The sequence below is a fragment of the Geotrypetes seraphini genome, chromosome 7, assembly GCF_902459505.1.
Source record: "Geotrypetes seraphini chromosome 7, aGeoSer1.1, whole genome shotgun sequence".
Taxonomy (NCBI): domain Eukaryota; kingdom Metazoa; phylum Chordata; class Amphibia; order Gymnophiona; family Dermophiidae; genus Geotrypetes; species Geotrypetes seraphini.
In genome coordinates, this window is record NC_047090.1 from 21668068 (window position 1) to 21689090 (window position 21023).

The 21023-nt window shown below is 40.9% G+C and overlaps 1 protein-coding gene across 3 annotated transcripts in view; it reads right to left on the reverse strand.

Annotated features, from left to right (window-relative positions):
- LOC117363311 overlaps positions 1-21023 on the reverse strand; it is a 393068-nt gene that overhangs the window by 155466 nt on the left and 216579 nt on the right. For all 3 annotated transcript variants that reach the window (XM_033950808.1, XM_033950807.1, XM_033950806.1), the window contains exons 6-7: positions 13492-13656; positions 3905-4120 (exon numbers count right to left, since the gene is read on the reverse strand). In XM_033950808.1, coding sequence (XP_033806699.1) covers positions 3905-4120; positions 13492-13656 — 381 coding nt within the window. The remainder of the gene's footprint in view (positions 1-3904; positions 4121-13491; positions 13657-21023) is intronic.

Genomic DNA, 21023 nt, shown 5'->3' on the forward strand with positions numbered 1-21023 from the left:
CTGCACAGGGAAGTGGGGGAGGGGGGAAAGGGAAAGGGAAAGGGGGTAGGGAGCAATCTTGGTTTGCTTTGGGGGGGAGACAAAAGGGGGCCATGGAGAGAGACAGAAAGATAGGCAGGCAGCGCACGAGAATGAAAAACAGACACACAGAAAGACAGCAGGCAGGGAGAGAGACAGAAAGAAAGAAACACAGACAGACAAAGGGGGCCAGGGAGAGAGACAGACATAAAGACAGACAGTGGGAGGGAGAGAGACGAAGAAAGGAAGAAAGAGACAGGGGCAGGGAGAGACACAGAAAGAAAGAAAGACAGATAGACATATTCTTGCACCCGTTAATGTAACAGGCTTAATGACTAGTTCTATATATAAGCTCAGGTAAACCTTTTCCTTTCTCTTCTTATATTTTAAGTTCTTGTAAACCATGCCGAGCTCCACTTCCGTGGAGAGGATGCGGTATATAAGCTTAAGGTTTAGTTTAGTAGTTTAGTTTAGTTTTGCTGCACCTTACGCCTGGAGCAAACTGCCTGAGTTCGTATGCCAAGCTCTGGTCACTGTTCCCTCTAAGCTGAGCAGGAGTCCTCCACCCACAGTCTCACCAATAGAGGGTGCTGTTTTACTGTCACATTTTTCAATTGTGAGGGACAGGCAAGTTCTGCAGGACTCCAGGGAACATACCTGTCCTTAGCGACTGAAAATATTCCACCCCCTAGTGGTAGCAATGCAGCTGGAGGACACCTGCTCAGCTTAGAGGGAACACGGCGGGCTGGAACTATTCAAATCCAGAGTAAAAATCCAGAGAATGCATTTAACTCATAAACCCCTCACCCTAAGCACCCCAAGAAACTTCCTATGCCTCTACTTATTCCTGTTGTCTGTAAATTTAGGCCTTCTTTTACTAAACCACGGAAGAGATTTCTACTGTAACCTGTAGCGCTAACTGCTTCGACGCTCATAGGAATTCTATGAGCGTTGGAGCAGTTAGTGCTTCAGCCCAAGCTAAAAACCTCTACCGTGGCTTAGTAAAAGGGGGTGGGGGTGGGGGGAGTTGGATTGTAAGCTCTACGAGCAGGGACCGTCTCTTAAATATGTTGTTGTACAGTGCTGTGTATACCTATCAGCACTATAGAAATGTTAAGTAGTAGTAGTTATATAATTATTGTTATAAGAGTATCAGCGGAATATCACGAAGTGCCAATGAATAAAACTGTGTATGGATTTTTGCTTTATAAAACTGGTTGGAGGTTTGTTTGCTTTAGATTTCTGTAGTTTTCTCTTGCCTCTTTATTCTCCTGCTCTCTCTTGGTTTAGCACCATCTTATCTTTCTTCCCATTTTAGATTCTATACTATTAATAAAAACATCCGAAGACCAGGTTGGTTTTCTTTTCCCTCAGTAAAAGCATGCCGCTACAAACATTTTTTGGATAGGACCTTGGCATTCCAGGCCGGAATAATGAATTCATGTTTAAATGTCCTTATTTCCCCTTTCCTTACCTATTATCAATTTTTGGAAAGATCTTAAAACTTAACTATTTAAAAAATATGAAATACAGAATTGATGTTAATCTTTATTCTATAAATCCATCTAACTTCCTATTTGTTTATTTGTACCATCAATTGAATTGCAAAATTTCTATTTAATAGTTTTATGATGCTGAAAACTTATTTGCTTAAGAACATAAGAATTGCCGCTGCTGGGTCAGACCAGTGGTCCATCGCGCCCAGCAGTCCGCTCCTGCAGCGGTCCCCAGGTCAAAGACCAGTGCCCTGACTGAGACCAGCCCTATCTGCGTACACTCCGGTTCAGCAGGAACTTGTCTAACTTTGTCTTGAATCCCTAGAGGCTGTTTTCCCCTATAACAGCCTCTGGAAGAGAGTTCCAGATTCCTACCACTCTCTGGGTGAAGAAGAACTTCCTTAGGTTTCTACGGAATCTATCACCTTTTAACTTTAGAGAATGCCCTCTGGATGAACAACCTGTCTTTATCTACTAAGTCTATTCCCTTCATTATCTTAAATGTTTCTATCATGTCCCCTCTTAGTCTCCTCTTTTCAAGGGAGAAGAGACCCAGTTTCTCTAATCTCTCGCTGTACGGCAACTCCTCTAGCCCCTTTACCATTTTAGTCCCTCTTCTCTGGACCCTTTCAAGTAGTACCGTGTATCTTCTTCATGTACGGTGAACAGTGCTGGACGCAGTATTCCAGGTGAGGGCGCACCATGGGCCGGTACAGTGGCATGATAACCTTCTCTAATCTGTACGTGATCCCCTTCTTAATCATTCCTAGCATTCTGTTTGCCCTTTTCGCTGCCGCCACACATTGCGCGGATGGCTTCATCGACTTGTCGACCAGTACTCCCAAGTCTCTCTCCTTGGGGGGTCTCTTCAAGTACCACCCCGGACATCCTGTATTCATGTATAAGATTTTTGTTACCGACATGCATCAACTTACACTTATCCACGTTGAGCCTCATTTGCCAGGTCGCGGCCCATTTCTCAAGCGTGTTTATGTCACATTGCAGAACTTCACAGTCCTCCTGCATCTTCACTACTCTTGATAACTTTGTATTGTCCGCAAATTTAATCACCTCACTCGTCTTACTAATTTCCAGATCGTTTATAAATATGTTGAAGAGCACGGGTCCAAGCACTGAACCCTGCGGCACTCCATGGGCCGGTACAGTGGCATGATAACCTTCTCTAATCTGTACGTGATCCCCTTCTTAATCATTCCTAGCATTCTGTTTGCCCTTTTCGCTGCCGCCACACATTGCGCGGATGGCTTCATCGACTTGTCGACCAGTACTCCCAAGTCTCTCTCCTTGGGGGGGTCTCTTCAAGTACCACCCCGGACATCCTGTATTCATGTATAAGATTTTTGTTACCGACATGCATCAACTTACACTTATCCACGTTGAGCCTCATTTGCCAGGTCGCGGCCCATTTCTCAAGCGTGTTTATGTCACATTGCAGAACTTCACAGTCCTCCTGCATCTTCACTACTCTTGATAACTTTGTATTGTCCGCAAATTTAATCACCTCACTCGTCTTACCAATTTCCAGATCGTTTATAAATATGTTGAAGAGCACGGGTCCAAGCACTGAACCCTGCGGCACTCCACTGGTGACGCTTTTCCTGTCTGAGTATTGTCCATTTACCCCTACTCTCTGTTTCCTATCCGCCAGCCAGTTTTAAATCCACGTGAATACTTCATCCTCAATTCCATGGCTCGCAAATTAATTATGTAATCTCTATTCTTAATCAATGCCTTATGACTTTGTATTTCCAATGCCCAGAGCATTATTATTGTGAACTGCCATGAGCTGATGGTTCGGCAGTATATAAAAATAAACTATTATTATTATTTGATGGGCTAAATCTTTTAATTCTCCTTCAACATGAATAACTTTGTCCATGTTTTCAGGGTCTCCCTATGGGCGGAGCATTTATCACGTTGGCTTGCATTATCAGGCTTTATCTGCAGAGCTAACAAGACACCAGTCTGAATATTGGCCAGTGCTCAGTTAGGTCACAGCCTAAAGGATTTCTGGTGGCATCTCCCTTCTCCCTGAAGCCAGTACTCCCCAGAGCAGGTCTACCTCCACCCTCTCCCACCCACCCCTTGGTTTACCTTTTTTATTCTTCTTGGTCTAGTCCAGTCCTAAGGGCAAGAGCAATACCCACTCACTGCTGCCCTCAGGCTCCTTTCACATAATCCTCAAGCACTTTCTCAGAACTGAAGAGAAAGTGTGTCCATTTCCAGCTAACCCATATTAATCTGAGTTGTAGACAGTGGGAATAGAAAGGTTGCACACCCACCTTTGCCAGTCTGATTTTCCGACTCCATGCCTTCCCATTCCACAAACTAAACAGGCAAATTAACATATGCTTTTAATAAATTCTTACCATAGAAATCTGCATTTGGAAATTCAGCTTCAGTTCCTTCTCTGCTTCCTATCTTATCAGTCTGGCTGCCGTCCCATTCTGTTTCTTGATTAGTATCAGGGTTCTGATTGGTCATGCCCCAGCTCTGATGATCCAAAAGTGAGAGCCTTACATCGGTCAGTGATTCACTTTCAAAATCAGAACCCAGCTTTAAAGATGTTGCCTGCATGGAGATCTCTGTTAGAACATAAATAAAATAAGATTATTTTCAGATACAAGAATTTCAAATATATATATTACTAATCTTTAAGCCCGTTACATTAACGGGTGCTAGAATAGATGTGTCTGTCTGTCTTTCTTTCTTTCTGTCTCTCTCTCTCTCCTTGGGCCGCTGTCTGTCTTTCTTTCTTTCTGTCTCTCTCTCTCTCTCTCTCTCTCTCCTTGGCCGCTGTCCGTCTGTCTTTCTGTCTCCCTCTGTCACTTTCTGTGTCTCTCTGTCTTTCTATCTGTCTCTCTCTCCTTGGCTGCTGTCTGTGTGTCTTTCTCTCTCTTTCTCTCCTTGGCTGCTGTCTGTGTGTCTTTCTCTCTCTTTCTCTCCTTGGCTGCTATCTGTCTTTATGTCTCTCTCTCTCTCCTTGGCCGCTGTCTGTGTGTGTGTCTGTCTTTCTGTCTCTTTCTCTCCTTGGCCGCTGTTTGTGTGTCTTTCTGTCTCTTTCTCTCTCTCTCCTTGGCCACTGTCTATATGTCTTTCTGTCTCTTTCTCTCTCTCTCTCGTTGGCTGCTGTCTGTCTTTCTGTCTCTCTACTTGGCTGCTGTCTGTGTGTCTTTCTCTCTCTTTCTCTCCTTGGCTGCTATCTATCTTTCTGTCTCTCTCTCTCCTTGGCTGCTGTCTGTCTTTCTGTCTCTTTCTCTCTCTCTCGTTGGCTGCTGTTTGACTACCTTTCTGTCTGTCTGTCTCTCTCTCTCTCCATGGCCACTGTCTGTGTGTCTTTCTGTCTCTTTATTGTGTTAATTTACTGAAATTTAATTTCCTTTCTTGATTCCAACAATGGTGGACTAAATAGTAGATTATATATTAGTTACTTGGGGGGGTCCAGTATTAGAACTTATGCCATTACAATTTACCTACATCCTTAGGATCAAGTGATCTGTCTGGAAACCAAGAACACCAATTAAGACACAGTACCGAAGCCCCGCCCACTCCTTCCCTCATTTCATCCATCCTGCCCACCTCAAACTTTCGTCCTCTACCCCTCCAGCCGTTCGCTCACGGCCAGAATGATGCCTCCCCCTTAGCCTGTGGCGCGCGCCTAGCTGCCTCCTCCCAGACATGGCATGCAAGTGTGATGTGACCGGTCTCCCCCAATCTTTAGCCTCGAGGAATTCTTGACCTTCCTCTATGTTATCATGGGCGCATGCGCCGCACGCGCACGCGCTGCCCCCTTTAACATTCTGCCAGCCACGGAGCTATGGATCATGGATCATGCAGGTAGGAGTGCGCATGTGCGCTTAGGGTTTTATTATTAGTGATTACTTTTATTCTAACTTTTCCAAGGCAGAATACAATAAAAGCATACAAGATGTGAAAATTAAGTTTGCAAACTCATCCTAGAAAAAAGTGCTATATACCTCATTGCTGAAAATCATTATGATCATCTTCGAAGTACTCCCTATAGGAAGCTATGCACCAACGCTAACATTTAGTCAACCCATCAGAGCTGTCGTTGTATCACCCTTGATGTCCTGAATGTCATCAAAATGTCTTCATTTCAATATTTCTTTTATCTTCGGGGCCAGATCAGGTGAATACGGAGGGTGTTCCGGAGGGTGTTCCAATACAGTTTTTGTTGTTTTCTGGCTAAAAACTCCCTTACAGACAGTGCCATGTGAGCTAATGCATGGAGTTGGTGAAAAGTTCAAGTCGTTTTCATCTTTTTCATGCAGCCTTTTCAGCACTTCCAAATAGTAAACTTGGTTAATTGTTTGTCCAGTTGGTACAAATTCATAATGAACAATCCTTCTGATATATATATATATTTTTTAAAAATGTTAACAACATTGTTTTGACTCCTGATTTGGACTTGCAGAACTTTTTTGGTCGTGGAGAATTGGCTGACTTCCGTTGTGCACTTTGACGCTTTGTTTCAGGGTCGTACTGATACACCCATGTTTCATCACCAGTGATATAGAATATAAATAGAACCCGAAAAAAACGGGAGAGGAATAATAGTAAGAAAAAACAAATCTCCCAAAACCCCAAGAAAAAGAACTAGATAAGGAGGAGAGACAACCCAAAATATATCTGCACTGCTACCACACAAACAACTTAATAAAGAAATTTGGAGGAATTGAGAGAGTCCTCAGTCACACAGCCTCCCACAGGGAAATCCCCAGAAGTGTTGGTTGTCACTGGCTTACACCCAGAAAGGGTGTTAACTGTGAAACATCCCCGGGCTCTCTCAGTGAAAATTTTGTGATAAATCTACACACAAATAGTGCTGTAAGTGCAAAAATCAATCAAAAACACACTCAACAGATAATAAATGAAGTTGTCTCTACCCCTTATCCAGGGGGCCAAAAAAAAGGTCAAACGTCCAAATCCAACTATGCAAGCCAACTGGAAGTACTTAGCTTCTCTATGGATAACGCAGCCAGCAGATAACGAGTTCGTCCTACGGTACTCTGTTTCGGGGGTGAACACCCCCTTCTTCAGGAACCAGCTGTGCTGTGCTGTAACCCCCAAAACTTCGGGCTACGATAATTGGCAAAGGAGAAAATGGCGCTTGCCCAGGATGGACGCCTCCGTTTAAAACTGCATACGCAAGAAACGTCACAAGATTGACGTGTCACATGACTAAACTGCGGGGAAGAAAACTTGCCTCTCCGTGCAAACTCCGAATAGAAGATAAAGCATTAGAACAAAAACAGGGCTGAGGACCCCTACTGGTGAAAAAAAAAATAATGACAATTAAATAGTATGCTGCCATTCAATATATTCATTATGTCCAGTTGGAAATAAGGACTGTAGTTCAAAAATCCAATATTGTTCCCTCCGCTGTAGCAATGATAGCTTGTCCCCTTGGTAGTCTTCATAGATCTGTTCAATCACTAGCCAGCGTAGATCCTGAAAAGAATGGCCTAGTTGAACACAATGGGGTACAATGGGGGAGCTCATGGATTGGGTATTGATCCGGCAACGATGTTCTATAAGACGTGTTTTAATGGCTTTTTGTGTCTGTCCCACATATAACATGTGGCAGGGGCATGTGATAACATAGATGACCCACCTTGACTTACAATTAGTGACTGATTTGAGGGCATATGTTTTATGAGTACCAGGATGCTTCCACACTGATCCCTCAATAGTTGTTTTACATATATCACAAGTGTCACTGCATTTTAGATGTTTCCCATCACGTTTGTGATACCTGCGGTCCGAAATATATCTGGAATGGACTACATAGTCTGCTATGTTCTTAGCACGGGAGTATGCGATACAAGGAAAATCTTGAAATCCAGGATGTAGTTGGAGAATGTGCCAATGTTTCCTAATACTCTGGGCCACTGTGGCAGCATGGTCTGAAAAGGATAGGACACAGATTGTTTCAGTATCCTCTTGGGATGGAGCATTAGAGAGCAAAAGGGTCCTGTTTGCATATAGGGCTTTATTGTAGGTATTATGGAAAACCCGATGGGGATAGCCTCGCTCCTTGAACCGTTTGTACATCTTCTGAGCTTGAACACGAAATTCGTTGAGGTCCGTACAAAGTCTACGGATCCGTAGGAACTGGCTTATAGGCAATGATTGTTTGAGCTTAGTAGGATGGCAGCTAGTATAACTTAAGTAATTATTCACTTTAGCAGGTTTCCTATAAACGGTGGTAGCTAAAGTGTGGTCAGATTTTTGAACCAGAACGTCCACAAAAGATATTTGGCACAAACTATGTGACATCGTAAATCTCAGATTTGGATCTAAAGAGTTTAGCCATTCCAAAAGGTAAGGTAACAGTTCAGAAGGTCCTGTCCAAATCCAGAACACATTGTCGATGAATCTGAGCCACACTTTGATGTAATGCTGCCAGACCGATGGATACAAATAACTTTCTTCGAACGAAGAGACATATAAATTTGCAATGCTTGGGACCACACTGAGAGAGCCCGGGGATGTTTCACAGTTAACACCCTTTCTGGGTGTAAGCCAGTGACAGCCAACACTTCTGGGGATTTCCCTGTGGGAGGCTGTGTGACTGAGGGCTCTCTCAATTCCTCCAAATTTCTTTATTAAGTTGTTTGTGTGGTAGCAGTGCAGATATATTTTGGGTTGTCTCTTCTCCTTATCTAGTTCTTTTTCTTGGGATTTTGGGAGATTTGTTTTTTCTTTCTTTCTCAACACCAGTGATAACATGGCTCAAAACATATTCTTGCCTTTCCAAAGGTCTTGGCAAACTTTGACTCTCCTTAGCTTTTGTTCATCAGTGAGCTCCTTCAGGACCATTTTTGCATACACCTACTCATACCAAGATTTTCAGTTAAGATTTTCCTGTTTCTCCATTGATGTTTACTTGGTCTGCTATGCTTCTCACAGTCGGCCAACAATTTTGATGCACAATTTGACACATGTTTGAGATGTTTTCATCAGTTCTGCTCATACTGGCCGCCCTGACCTTTCTTCATCAGTGACACTTTCTCTCCCCTCAGAAAAATGTTTAATCCATTTGTACACTGCCATTTTCTTCATGGGATTATCTCCATAAACTTGAACTAAGATGTCCCTGATTTCACTTCCACTCTTGCCAAGTTTAGCAAGAAATTTAATGTTTGTTCATTGCTCTAATTCAAGCTCTGACAATCTTGTGACAGCACACAAAAACACACAATAATGAACACCACTCAGCAAGACACCGCCACATGTCAACATGAACACCGCTGTGAGACATTGACAAGGTTATAAAACCGTACCAAGTTATTTGTACAGTGCTGCCAAAGTAAACACAAGTTTGCGAACTTAATTGTCAGTCCTGGTACATAATCATAAAATACATTAATTGCAAATAAAGAATACCCTAAGCAAATATGACTATGACATCTATCAACAACCATAAAATTAAAACATTAACACACAAATTGACATCAACACTCACTCTTTCTGAAAGGCTAACTTAAAAATTAGTTGTTGAATCAATCTCAAAGAACATCATACTTCCTGAAATTATTATTGTTTTAATTGGGGTGGGTGGATGTCATTAAGAGGACAATATGAAAAAAACACATTGACCCCCCCCAAAATTGTGCATACAACTTAATTGATTAATTGGCCTAATTGGCAACTAACACCTCATAATTGGCACTAAAGTTTTGCGTACAACTCAGAAAGCATGTTTCTATAAAAAGTATGCACCAGTTCTAGTGTGCGAATTTGAAAAGGGGCGTGGTCAGAGGCAAAGCATGGGCATTCCTAAAAGTTATATGCATTGTTAGAGAATACACCCAATCTGCACATAATTTAGGTATAGGCATTTAGGCCTGCTTTTAGCTGGCCTAAATGGACGTGCCTTAAAGTTATGAGATGCACAGGTGCTTAGCATTAGTACATTCTATAACAGGTATGTGCACCTTGTAGAATCGCACTAAGGGCTTTTCTAGTCAGTGTCAACTTTTTGGGTGCTGTATATAGAAACGAGCCCTGAGTCTGTAAATATAAATTTAACACTTTGTATATGTTTTGTAGGTAACAAAACAGATATTTAGGTCCATTTGTGTGACACTAGGTCACTATTTAATAACATATTCAGCAAGTGCCAAATTTTACAAAAATATATGTGAAGGGCAATTGTACATCAAAGCACTCAAAGTTGCCTTCCCCTTTGCACACATACATGCACAACAATTAGCATATAAGTATTACTCTGTAAGAATGTGTATAAATGGAATACCCCCAGATTTTATATATGGTGCCCAAATTTGGGTACATTCACAAGATGTGCATGCAAATTAATTGAATAACAAGCTCAAAACCATGAATATTTGAGTGCTAACAGGCAATTAGTGAAGTTAATTGGCTCCCATTACAATTTGTGCATACATCTAGCTGCTCACTATCCTTAACTTCCATAGCGCATTGGAATATTGCTATACCTTGAGTTTTGGCCAGGTACTAGTGACCTGGATTGGCCACCATGAGAACGGGCTACTGGGCTTGATGGACCATTCTTATGTTCTTAAATACCGTCATGGGAAGAATAAAGAAGAGCGACCAAAATGATAAAGGGGATGGAGCACCTCTTGTATGAGGAAAGACTAAAAAGGTTAGGGCTCTTCTGCTTGGAAAAGAGACGGCTGAGGGGAGATATGATTGAAGTCTACAAAATCCCGAGTGGAGTAGAACGGGTACAAGTGGATCGATTTTCCACTCCGTCATAAATTACAAAGACTAGGGGACACTTGATGAAGTTACAGGGAAATACTTTTAAAAACAAATAGGAGGAAATATTTTTCACTCAGAGAATAATTAAGCTCTGGAACACATTGCCAGAGGTTGTGGTAAAATAGGATAGCTTAGCTGGTTTTAAGAAAGGTTTGGACAATTTCCTGGAGGAAAAGTCCATAGTCTGTTATTAAGACATGGAAGAGCCTCTGCTTGCCCTGAATCGGTAGCATAGAATGTTGTTACTCTTTGGGTTTTGGCCAGGTACTAGTGACCTGGATTGGCCACTGTGAGAATGGGCTACTGGGCTTGATGGACCTTTGGTCTGACCCAGTAAGGCTATTCTTATGTTAATGAGCGATTGTGCTACTGAACCAAGATTTTTTTTTGTTTGTTTTTTTTGTGATATCATTTTTATTAAAGAGTCAATGGAGAACAGAAACAACAATATAAGAGAAGGGAATCAAAAATGTAAACATTGGAAAGCATGAAAGGCATCAAGTTGCTCCCACACTGAAGCCGCCCATCTAACAAAAATGCACCTACAAACTGGAGAACTCAATGACATGGGCATCGGAGTAATAGATATCGACTCCATTAGAAGAACAGATTCCGTTCTCCCAGACCCCACATTTTCCTATACCCAAAAAGTCACCTCAGCAAACCATCGCCAAGGAAAGCAGCACTCACTCAAGTCAACAATCACCCTGTCACCACACACGAATCTGTCATTCTCCCCATTCACTCACCCCCCCCCCCTACTGCATGATTGGCACGTGACTGGCAGCTGTTTTTAAGGCAGCCACCACCGAGGGTGCCATTTATAGAATCCAGACCCTAAGCTTTTGTGGGGGTGCTGCTATTTTTGTTCTTTATTTTTATTGTTAGTTCATATTACATCAAATAAACATTTGAATAGCAACAGGATTATATTCAGGAAACATTAAAATCCAATTGAAAAAAAAATAATTTACAACCCTGTTAAGGGAAACAAATAGAACTAAACAGAGAGTGGATCCAAGAGAAGAAAAATGGAGGATAGTAAATAAGGGAAAAAAAACCCCAAAACTATATTGGAAATTATACCTGAATTTCCCCTTTCTAAATAAAACACTTTCCATTATAACTGTCATAACTTCAAATTCTATTAAACATTTTCATTTGGTTCAGCTGGATTCAGGGATAAATCCTGAGATTCTCCAACACATTGGGATGTCTTTTTACTCTGAAGAAATCTAGAAAATTGTAATGGTTCAAAAAAGATGTATTTTGGGGATTGATAAATTAAGAACATAAGTTTCAAGTTTATTTAAATTTGATAAATCGCTTATTACATACTAAGCGAGTAACATTGAAAATATATGGTATACAACATTAAAATATATGGTACACAGCATTAAAAGGGGGGTAAACAACAGACTGACAATACAGACGAACTGGGATACTTTAGGGGAAGGACAAAGGAGGGCAAAAGTTACAAAATACTGTTTTTTCCTAATAAAAAGAGAGAGAGTGTCTAGTAAGGGGAAAAACATTGGGATTGGGATAAAATGGGTAAAAAGAGTTATTTTAGAGATTAAAAGAAGCTTTAAAAAGAAAAGTTTTTAAATTGGTTTTAAATAAATTAAGATCTTTAACTTCTCTGATGTATAAAGGAAGAGTATTCCAGGTAAGGGGGGCCATAACTGAAAAAATGTCATGACGTCTGGTTCCTATAATTTTCAAGGAAGGAACCATAAGCAGCCCTTGTGTAGCAGACCGCAGGGAACGGGTCGAGTTATGTGGAACTAATAGCCTTATTGGGTCAGACCAATTGTCCATCAAACCCAGTAGCCCGTTCTCACAGTGGCTAATCCAAGTCACTAGTACCTGGCCAAAACCCAAGGAAATCTAATCATAACTTGCATACCGAAGGAATTATCCTCATGAGAAAGTACAAGAAACATTTTCCTTCTATCTTGAGTAGATTTACATAAATCAGGAAAAACCCGGGGGTGCTGATTTATTAGGCATATTATATAGAACTACTCTTATAGCCCGTTACATTAATGGGTGCTAGAATATATGTGTGTGTGTCTGTCTTTATTTCTTTTTCTCTCTCCTTAGCCACTTTCTGTATTTCTGTCTTTTGAGAGGGTTTTTTTCCTTGGCTGTCCACAACCACCCCTTGCCTGCTCCCCGTCCATTCTCCCTTCCTTTTACCTCCCCTGTGTCCTCCACCACACCATCACTGCTCACCTTATCCAGCAGCAACCCTTCTCCCTTTGTTTTACCTCCCCCCTGTCCATCATCACCTCCTTTCTGCACCCCCTGTCCAGCAGTAGGCCTCCTGTACAGTATTTTCCTCCCCCCCCCATACCTTCCTCCTTAACTCCATGCCCTACCATTCTCTCCCCTTCTGCTCCCTTTCCTCCTTCAACTTCATCGGGCAGCAGCAGCAGCAGCATTTATAATTAATTGCTGTTGCCGGCTTCAGGTCTTCCTCTCTGGTGGGTCCTGTCTACTTCATGAAAACATGAAGTAGGCAGGACCCGCCAGAGAGGAAGGCCTGAAGCCGGCAACAGCAGTGAATTTTAAATGCTGCTGCTGCCCGAAGAAGCCAGGCCTTAACCACAAAGGTGGGGAGGGAGGGTTTTAAAAGGTATTGCGTCGGCGTTGTTGGGGGGGGGGGGGGGTTTGAAAAGCCATCTTTTAAAAACTTAGCTGTTTTATTTTAAAATGCCATCCGGGTTCGGCCACCGCGGCCGACATCCACCTCGGGGGGGAGGGAGAGAGAGCGAGCTTCGGGCGGCCAAGTATATTTTTCAGTTGAAAGACGCGGCGGTGGCTCCTCTTAAGATCCCCGACTGCATCTGACTTCAGGCAAGGAGCACAGCCGATAGCTGCCATGTCCGACATCCGCCTCGGGGGAGGAGAGAGAGTGTTTCGCGCACATGCGCACTCCTATCTACGGTGCCCTACAGCGCAAGGAAAACGGAACACACGATGGGAGTGCGCATGCGCGGCTTAGCCTTTTATTATATTATATTCAGACCTATAAATACAGCAAGCCAGAACTCTGGTTTTGTACAAGTGCCACGATGTCTCCTAGGCCAAGAAACACTTTAACTAGTAAATATCTACAACCTTACCACAAGATGAGAATTTTTACAATGCATTTAAAAAAAACAAAGAATAGCAAAACCTGAAATCAAGGAGAAGTCCTTTTGAGACAAATCATCTTGGCTATACTGGGACATCGAGGAGCCAGTATATGGCATAATCTCATCAAGTTCATCAAACGCAGTGTATATGTCGTCACTGTATATGGAAACCTGAGATTCATCATCGTAAAGGATCTCTGTAAGATCTGAAGAAGTATAAAGAACATGAGCTGATTACAACACAGAAGGTATTTTCTCTGCAAATGCTGTAAATGGGTATTAAAAACATCCAACCGATTAAGCAACAAACCATAACAATTAGCAAATTAAGGAGCCCTTTTACTAAGCTTACAGTATAAATGACAGCTCAACTCTTCTTTTGCTTACGCTGCTATTATAATTTGGAATAATCTACCTGTTCACATTAGGACTGGTATCAATTACTTATGGTTTCATAAAAATTTGAAAACTTTTTTTATATGACTTGATGTAATGTAATGTAATTGTAATTTATTTCTTATATACCGCTACATCCGTTAGGTTCTAAGCGGTTTACAGAAAATATACATTAAGATTAGAAATAAGAAAGGTACTTGAAAAATTCCCTTACTGTCCCGAAGGCTCACAATCTAACTAAAGTACCTGGAGGGTAATAGAGAAGTGAAAAGTAGAGTTAGAGGAAAAATAAAAATAAAATAAACATTTTAACAAGACAGCATTGATCTAAATACTTTGGAAGGTAGAAGAGAGGAGAGAAAGGAATAGAAGCAGAAGGGGGAGCCGTTGAACAGTAGAATTCTGGAGAAATTTAAATGATAGAAATAGAACAAAACAAAGACAAAAGGCAAAACAATAGATAAGATTAAAAATAAATCATAATTTGGATGTAAATCACCTTGAACCTTTTTGGTATAGTGCACTTAATAAATTGTGTATTAGATTAGATTACTGAAGGGTAAAAAGCACTACCATGGCATCTCACAGTGGTTTCAGGATTGGCTCGTGCTTCTCATGTGCTAAAAAATAGAAATTATTATTTTTTTTATCACTGAGGACGTCTCTGGGGTAAATTGCCATTCGCTAAAAATAGGTGTTGGTATGTGCTCACACGCTAATGGGGAAATGAGTGTGTGGCCATCAATAGCGGAAATGGGGTCCATTTTGCCGCCGTGCTAAAAGTGGCCTTAGCACATGGGAAAGCCCTATGATAGGAACAGCACTGGCCATGTTTCAGCACAGCTTAGTAAAAAAGACCCTAAGAGAGAAAACTTACAAAGCCAAATGCATAAAATATATTTCACCTGATATCCAGTGGTACTTAAAAGGCCAGGAACAGCTCCCAGCTGGCTAAATACCACTTAGAAACTCCTAAAGAATTATACTATATATAAATAATTGAAAAACAACCCAAAAAGGGGGAAATATAGTAGAGACCTCTAAGTCAAGATCACTGTATAACTTAAAAATTGTGGAGAAAAAAAGAGTCCTCAGAAATAAGAGTGCCGATATAGTTCAACATAACAATGCCAGGCAATTAGGGCTCGTCACAGTCATTGGGCTCTGAAAAAAAACTCCACATAATTCAATATCCATCTTGATAAACTCATATACCAATACACTGCTGTTCCTAAGGTTACTAAGGACAAAATACAAAATGCAAAAAATACGCCGGAACGTTTCTTCCATAAAGAAACAACATTAAAAAAAAAAAAAAAAACGCTTGGGGCATAAGGCACATTCAGTACTAATGCAGCCAAAAATAGTTTCAGCCAGACCCCACAGTGGCCAAGTTTCACAAAACAGCTATCTCAAGGGCACTGGCATATAAATCTTCACTAATCAAAAAGCCTCAAAGAATCAAAGGAAGTTAAATTAGTAGTTTCTTAGAAAAACCTGCTCTTAGATTCCCAAATCTCACATAGCACAATCAGTAATGAAGCGACCATATCACTCTTGATTTAACAATAAACACGTGTTATGATTGGTTTGATGAAAAATCAGTTCTTGGGGAAATTTTTTAATAAATCTTAGGGCCTTAACGCGCGGAATAGCGCGCGCTAAATTGCCACGCGCACTAGACCTGAACGCCAGCACTGAGCTGGCGTTAGTTCTAGAAGCGTAGCGCGGGTTTAGCGTGCGCTAAAATCCTGCGTGAGCTAAAAAAGCTGGCGCACCTCAGTAAAAGGAGGCCTTAGAGTCTCCACCAGAGTGTATCCCACAACAATGTATGTGTACGCGAAGGCGCACCTTAGGAACTACCCCAAAACTTCATATATCGTCACCATCAAGTGTACTGTATATCTTTTTAATAAGTGCTGTGTGAGAGGGAAACTTTAAATATTAAATATTGCTTATACCCTACTTAAAAAATCCACAATGATTACGATATCCAGGTAAGGAAAAAAACGCTTATCTGGGGAAGAACACAGCTGCTTTGTCTCTCTTGAAAGGGGTTCTAGCAATAATAAATGACCCAAGATAGGTTCACCAGTAGATTTTTGGCTATTTTGGGCTGTATAATTTACCTTATGCCCCAGCGTTTATTTTTATTTTTCAGTTCTTTTGTTTATGGAAGAAATGTTCTGGAGTATTTTTTGCATTTTGTATTTTGCCGTTAGTACCCTAAGTTCAAGAGGACAGCACTGCATTGGTATATGACTTTATGAAGATGGATATTGGATTATGTGGAAGTTTTTTCTGAGACCAATGGCTGTGACTAGCCCTAGCTCTTTTTTCTCCACGATTGTTAAGTTATAAAGTGATGCAGTGATCCTGACTTAGGGGTCTCTACTATATTTCCCCTTTTTTAAATACCACTTAGCTAGCTATCTACGATACTCGACAAGAGATAGACGGTTATCTCCTGCTGACTATCCTGGTATGTGGATGTCATGTGACTGAGCTGGTCACCACTAATATTCATTTGCTGACTGGCTAGGTCTAGCGGCCTAAAAGGCAGAGCTATATTTGGCCACTATGCCTTAATCGGCCAGTCTATGAATATTGGCTTGGCCGGCCTAATCTTCGGCGGCTGATATTAACCTGGAAATTCAATGCTGGTGGCCAAATATGGCTCCAGCATTGAATATCCAGGTTCACAACAGGAGGTGGCCAAACTGTACTTTGAATATAAGTTACTGTATATTATGAGGCTAGTGATCATCAATAAAGTGGCAATTCTATAAGTGACTTCCTCCTTTAAGTACCCTGATGCTGAGAGGTTCTATAATGGCATCTGGGCTCCCAGATCTCATTTTATATACTGATACTAGTGCAGTGGTTTTCAACCCAGTCCTCAGGAACCGCCTGGCCTGTTGGGTTTTCAGGATATCCGCAATGAATATGCATGAGAGCGATATACCAGCCATGATGTAAGTGCAGACACCTAAATGTAACATGGGTACATGTACATGCTCCTCCCATGTTCTGCCTATGTATAGGCCCCCTTTACAATTTCATGCATTCTTTTATAAATTAGTACTTATGGCTACAGTCAGGGCCGGATTTTCCTATAGGCTAACTAGGCTTCAGCCTAGGGCCTCAAGATCAAGAGGGGCCTACATTCAAATTGTTAGCAAAATTAAAATTACACTATTCTAAAAACAGTGAACACTAAAACACTGAACCGAAAATAAGGAGAAATTCTACGCTTCGGGGCGCCGACTCGGCTTCTCCCTTTCTTTTTCTCGCCCTGGGAGGAGGATCGGGGAGGGAAAGACGTCAGTCCGGAAACAGCTTAGCAAAGCCCAGCCCCGCGGGGAGAAAGGCAAAACGTGGATCCGTCAGGACAGGGTGGCCCTGACTGGCATCGGGGGTGGGGGGTTTCAGTGGAAGGGGGATGGGAGGCAGGTGGGCATCGGAAGGGGGGTGAGGTGAGGAAGGACGCACTGGGGGCACTATGGACATAGGAAGGGGCAATATTGTGTGTTATGTTTGATTAGTTATTGTTACAAGTACTATATATGGTGCTGAGAATAAATGTCCAAATGACTTTTTTTTTTTTATTATCCGTGTCACATTTTTTATAAAGGTTAGTACCAATAACAACATGTTTTATTTAACATATTGATATATATCACAGTAATGATGTATTTTATTATCTCTCATGTAATTTACAAACTTAAAAATGGGAGGTGAAAGGGCCTCATAAGTGGAATAGCCTAGGGCCTCTTTTCATCTAAATCCGGCCCTGGCTACAGTGCTAAATTGTCTATGTGGTAATTTTTTGTGCAGCTATACATGCAAAACAGAGCCTAACCACAGTCACCTATTTATAGAACAGCCCTTAAATATATTATATTGAAAAAAACAATCCCGTGTTTGTTTTACATAATTTACCATTCTTATGTCACTTAACCAAACCAACCCGATCCATATCCATCAGTCTCTCTATCCTTCATTCATCATTCCATTTTTTACAGATATATGATGGCGTAAACCATAGATAATGTAGAACAGCTACAAAATAAAGTCAATCCTAATGGGTCTATAATTCGGTAAAAGATAGATTTTTATTGCAATTTTTCTTTATCATCTGTTGTTTATGCCCTTGTCTGTCTGTGCTCATTAATTTTTTGTGGGAAAGACTACTCAGAAGTTTTCATTCCGTTTGAGGATGAATGAACACAGAAGCATAATCGTCAAACTGAACATGGAAGCTCCGATTGTGACTCATTGCATTCAGTGCTGGTATTTTCGTACTAAATTAAATGTGCAGTCATAGATCATGTCTCCTATATAGTGGCTGAGAAGACCATCTTAAATTATTACAGAAGGAGCTGTGCTGGATTAAAAAAAATTTTGAATCCCACCAGTTCATATGGGTTGATGGTCACTTTTTTAATTTATTTACTTAGCTCATATTTTTTTCAGTATAGGGAAAGGGAATGGGGACTTATATACCATCTTTTGTCGCTTTGGCATTTCAAAGCTGACATTCAAAGCAGTGGGCACTGGAGGATTAAGTGACTTGCCTAAGGTCATAAGGAGCAGCACCAGGATTCGATCTCACAACCTCTGACTGCAAAGGCAGCAGCTCACCCAGGGGTCCTTTTACTAAGGCGCACTAATCTTTAGCGTGCATTAAATCGATTAGCACACACTAAATCAGTTAGTGCGCGCTAAATTGGTTAGCACGCCTTAGTAAAAGGACCCCCCCCCCCCAGTGAGCCACAGCCCTTGCTCAAGGTGAGTTATATTTTGGTACTTCCTCATACCTGAAAGGCTTATCCTCTAAGTTTGCACCTGAGGCAAAGACTTGCCCAAAATTACAAAGAACATTAGTCGGATTCCCTGATTGTCAGTTCAGTGCTCCAATCACTAGGCTACACCTACACTCCAAAATTCGGTGGATTTCTAGTCCATTACCTTAACCGTTTGGCCGTGACTATTCTGAGAAAATTAATTTTCATTTAGGTTTTTTTTTCACAAGCTATGTAATTTCATCTGTTATGAGGCCAAAAAACAAAAACCTAATGTTTGCCAAAAACTATCGGAAGAACAAAACAGTTGGCAAAAAACTTGTTCAATTTCTACCCTCAAGAGCAAGCATCTGTGTTTATATTAATTAATTAATTAATTAAGACCACAGTACTGGGGGAACTGTAACGATACTTCACAGTTTTTACCCTGGGCCGACGAGTCATGGGTGACAAGCACCAAATAACTGCCTGAATGAATCTGCTCCGTACATCATCAAGGGCTCCTTTTACGAAGGTGCACTAGCGGTTTTAGCACACGCACCAGATTATCGCACGCTATAGCGCACACTAGTCGAAAAACTATCGCCTGCTCAAGAGGAGGCGGTAGCGGCTAGCGCATGCGGCATTTTTAGCGCACACTATTCTGCGCATTAAGGCCCTAACGCATCTTCGTAAAAGGAGCCCCAAGGCTTGTTAAATTTTTTATTGCTTTTTTTAAAAAAATATAATTTGTCCGTGAAAAATGTTTTTAATATTATCTTATACACAGTGCTCTTTTGAGTGAAAAGAAATTAAAATTGCTTGTTGCAAATCCACAGGCTGCTCTATCAAAAATTAATATCTTGCAATCATAAAAATAAAGGTAAAGCAATCAAAAACTTTGCTGAGTCCCAAAGAAATACTGTTTCTGCTCGACAGAGCTCCATGTCGCGATCTTCGTCAGGAGCAGGAACGGGTTCATCTCTTTGAAAAAAGTAGACAAGCAGCAATCCTTTGCTGCTTTAATATTCCTGTTGAATCTGAGAGAATCAATTTCCCAAAGTTTTTCAGAGCTTTCCCCCAGGTAATACTGGACTGAATGTGACATTTTGAGGAGGTAGGGTGATTTTTGGTTTTAAATATGGCACTTTGTCAACATCTTAACTGCTGGCTCTATTTCTTTATAGAAAAATGGAGAGTGCTGACATGTTGGGGGCGTAACAATTTATTTAAGCTGGTTTGGGGCCCGTTGACATCTTTTGTTACTTCACTAAATTGTCATTTGTCTATAACTCATTTTTGTTTATTTTCACGCACATCCAGGGGGTGTGAAAGGGGGATATTTCTTCTTTATCTTAATTTTAGCCTTTTGAATATAGACATTCAAGGAGGGTGGGTTTACATTACTACTTTAAATAGGGAAAGGTTTCTGTGTTTTTAATGACTAGTCATTGGGTGGGTGAGATAAAATGGTTGTTTATGTATATTTGCAAGATTAATGTGCTTTTATTGATGTATTATATGCATACATGTTTGTGTATGGCACTGTTGACGTTTGGAAAATTAATAAAGAATTAAAAAAAAAAAAGAAGAAAAATGAAGAGGGTGAGTTCATTCTAAGGATTCTTGTGGTAGTGTTCAATCAACAAAAATATACTTCAAATAAAAATACAACATCCAAATATCTTATTTTAAAAATTTTGGATTTCCCGCAGCAAATGCACCAAAGTCTATAGGAATTGAATGGGCTTTGATGCATTTGCCTTAGGGGTATGCCTGCTGTGGCTTTGTAAAAGGAGGCCGAAATTTTTAGATAAAATATGTGGATGTTGCATTTTTATTTGAAGTATATATTTTTTTTTGATTGAACACTATCACAAAAGTCCTTAGAATGAGCTCATACTCTCCAACTTGCTATAAAGAAACAGAGCAACCTACAGAGTACCTATGTGGTACCTATTTTATAATGAAAATTATGTACCTATTTCCTTTATAGAATACCAATATAACAGAAGAAATACATCTTCAAGGGCCTAGTAATAATATACAAGTCCTTACACAACATGGCAACCAGCTACATATCAACCAAATTTCCTCCATACGTCCCAAACAGACCACTCCACTCCCAAGAGGAATCACATCTGCAAATATTTCCTAGTCGTGCCCTCCAACTCCAGAACACCATCTCTGCTCCCACTTCCTATCAAGTTATTGGAATCAACTGCCTCCTAACATCCGATCCCTCAAAGGGCTTCTGAACTTCAGGAAAGCAATAAAAACTTACCTCTTCCCATAAATCCAGTCACTCCCTTCAAACATATGTATTCTAATGTACGCTGAACTAGATCCACTCTGGTTGTTAAATGAAGACAGAAATAACCGTATGTTAATTT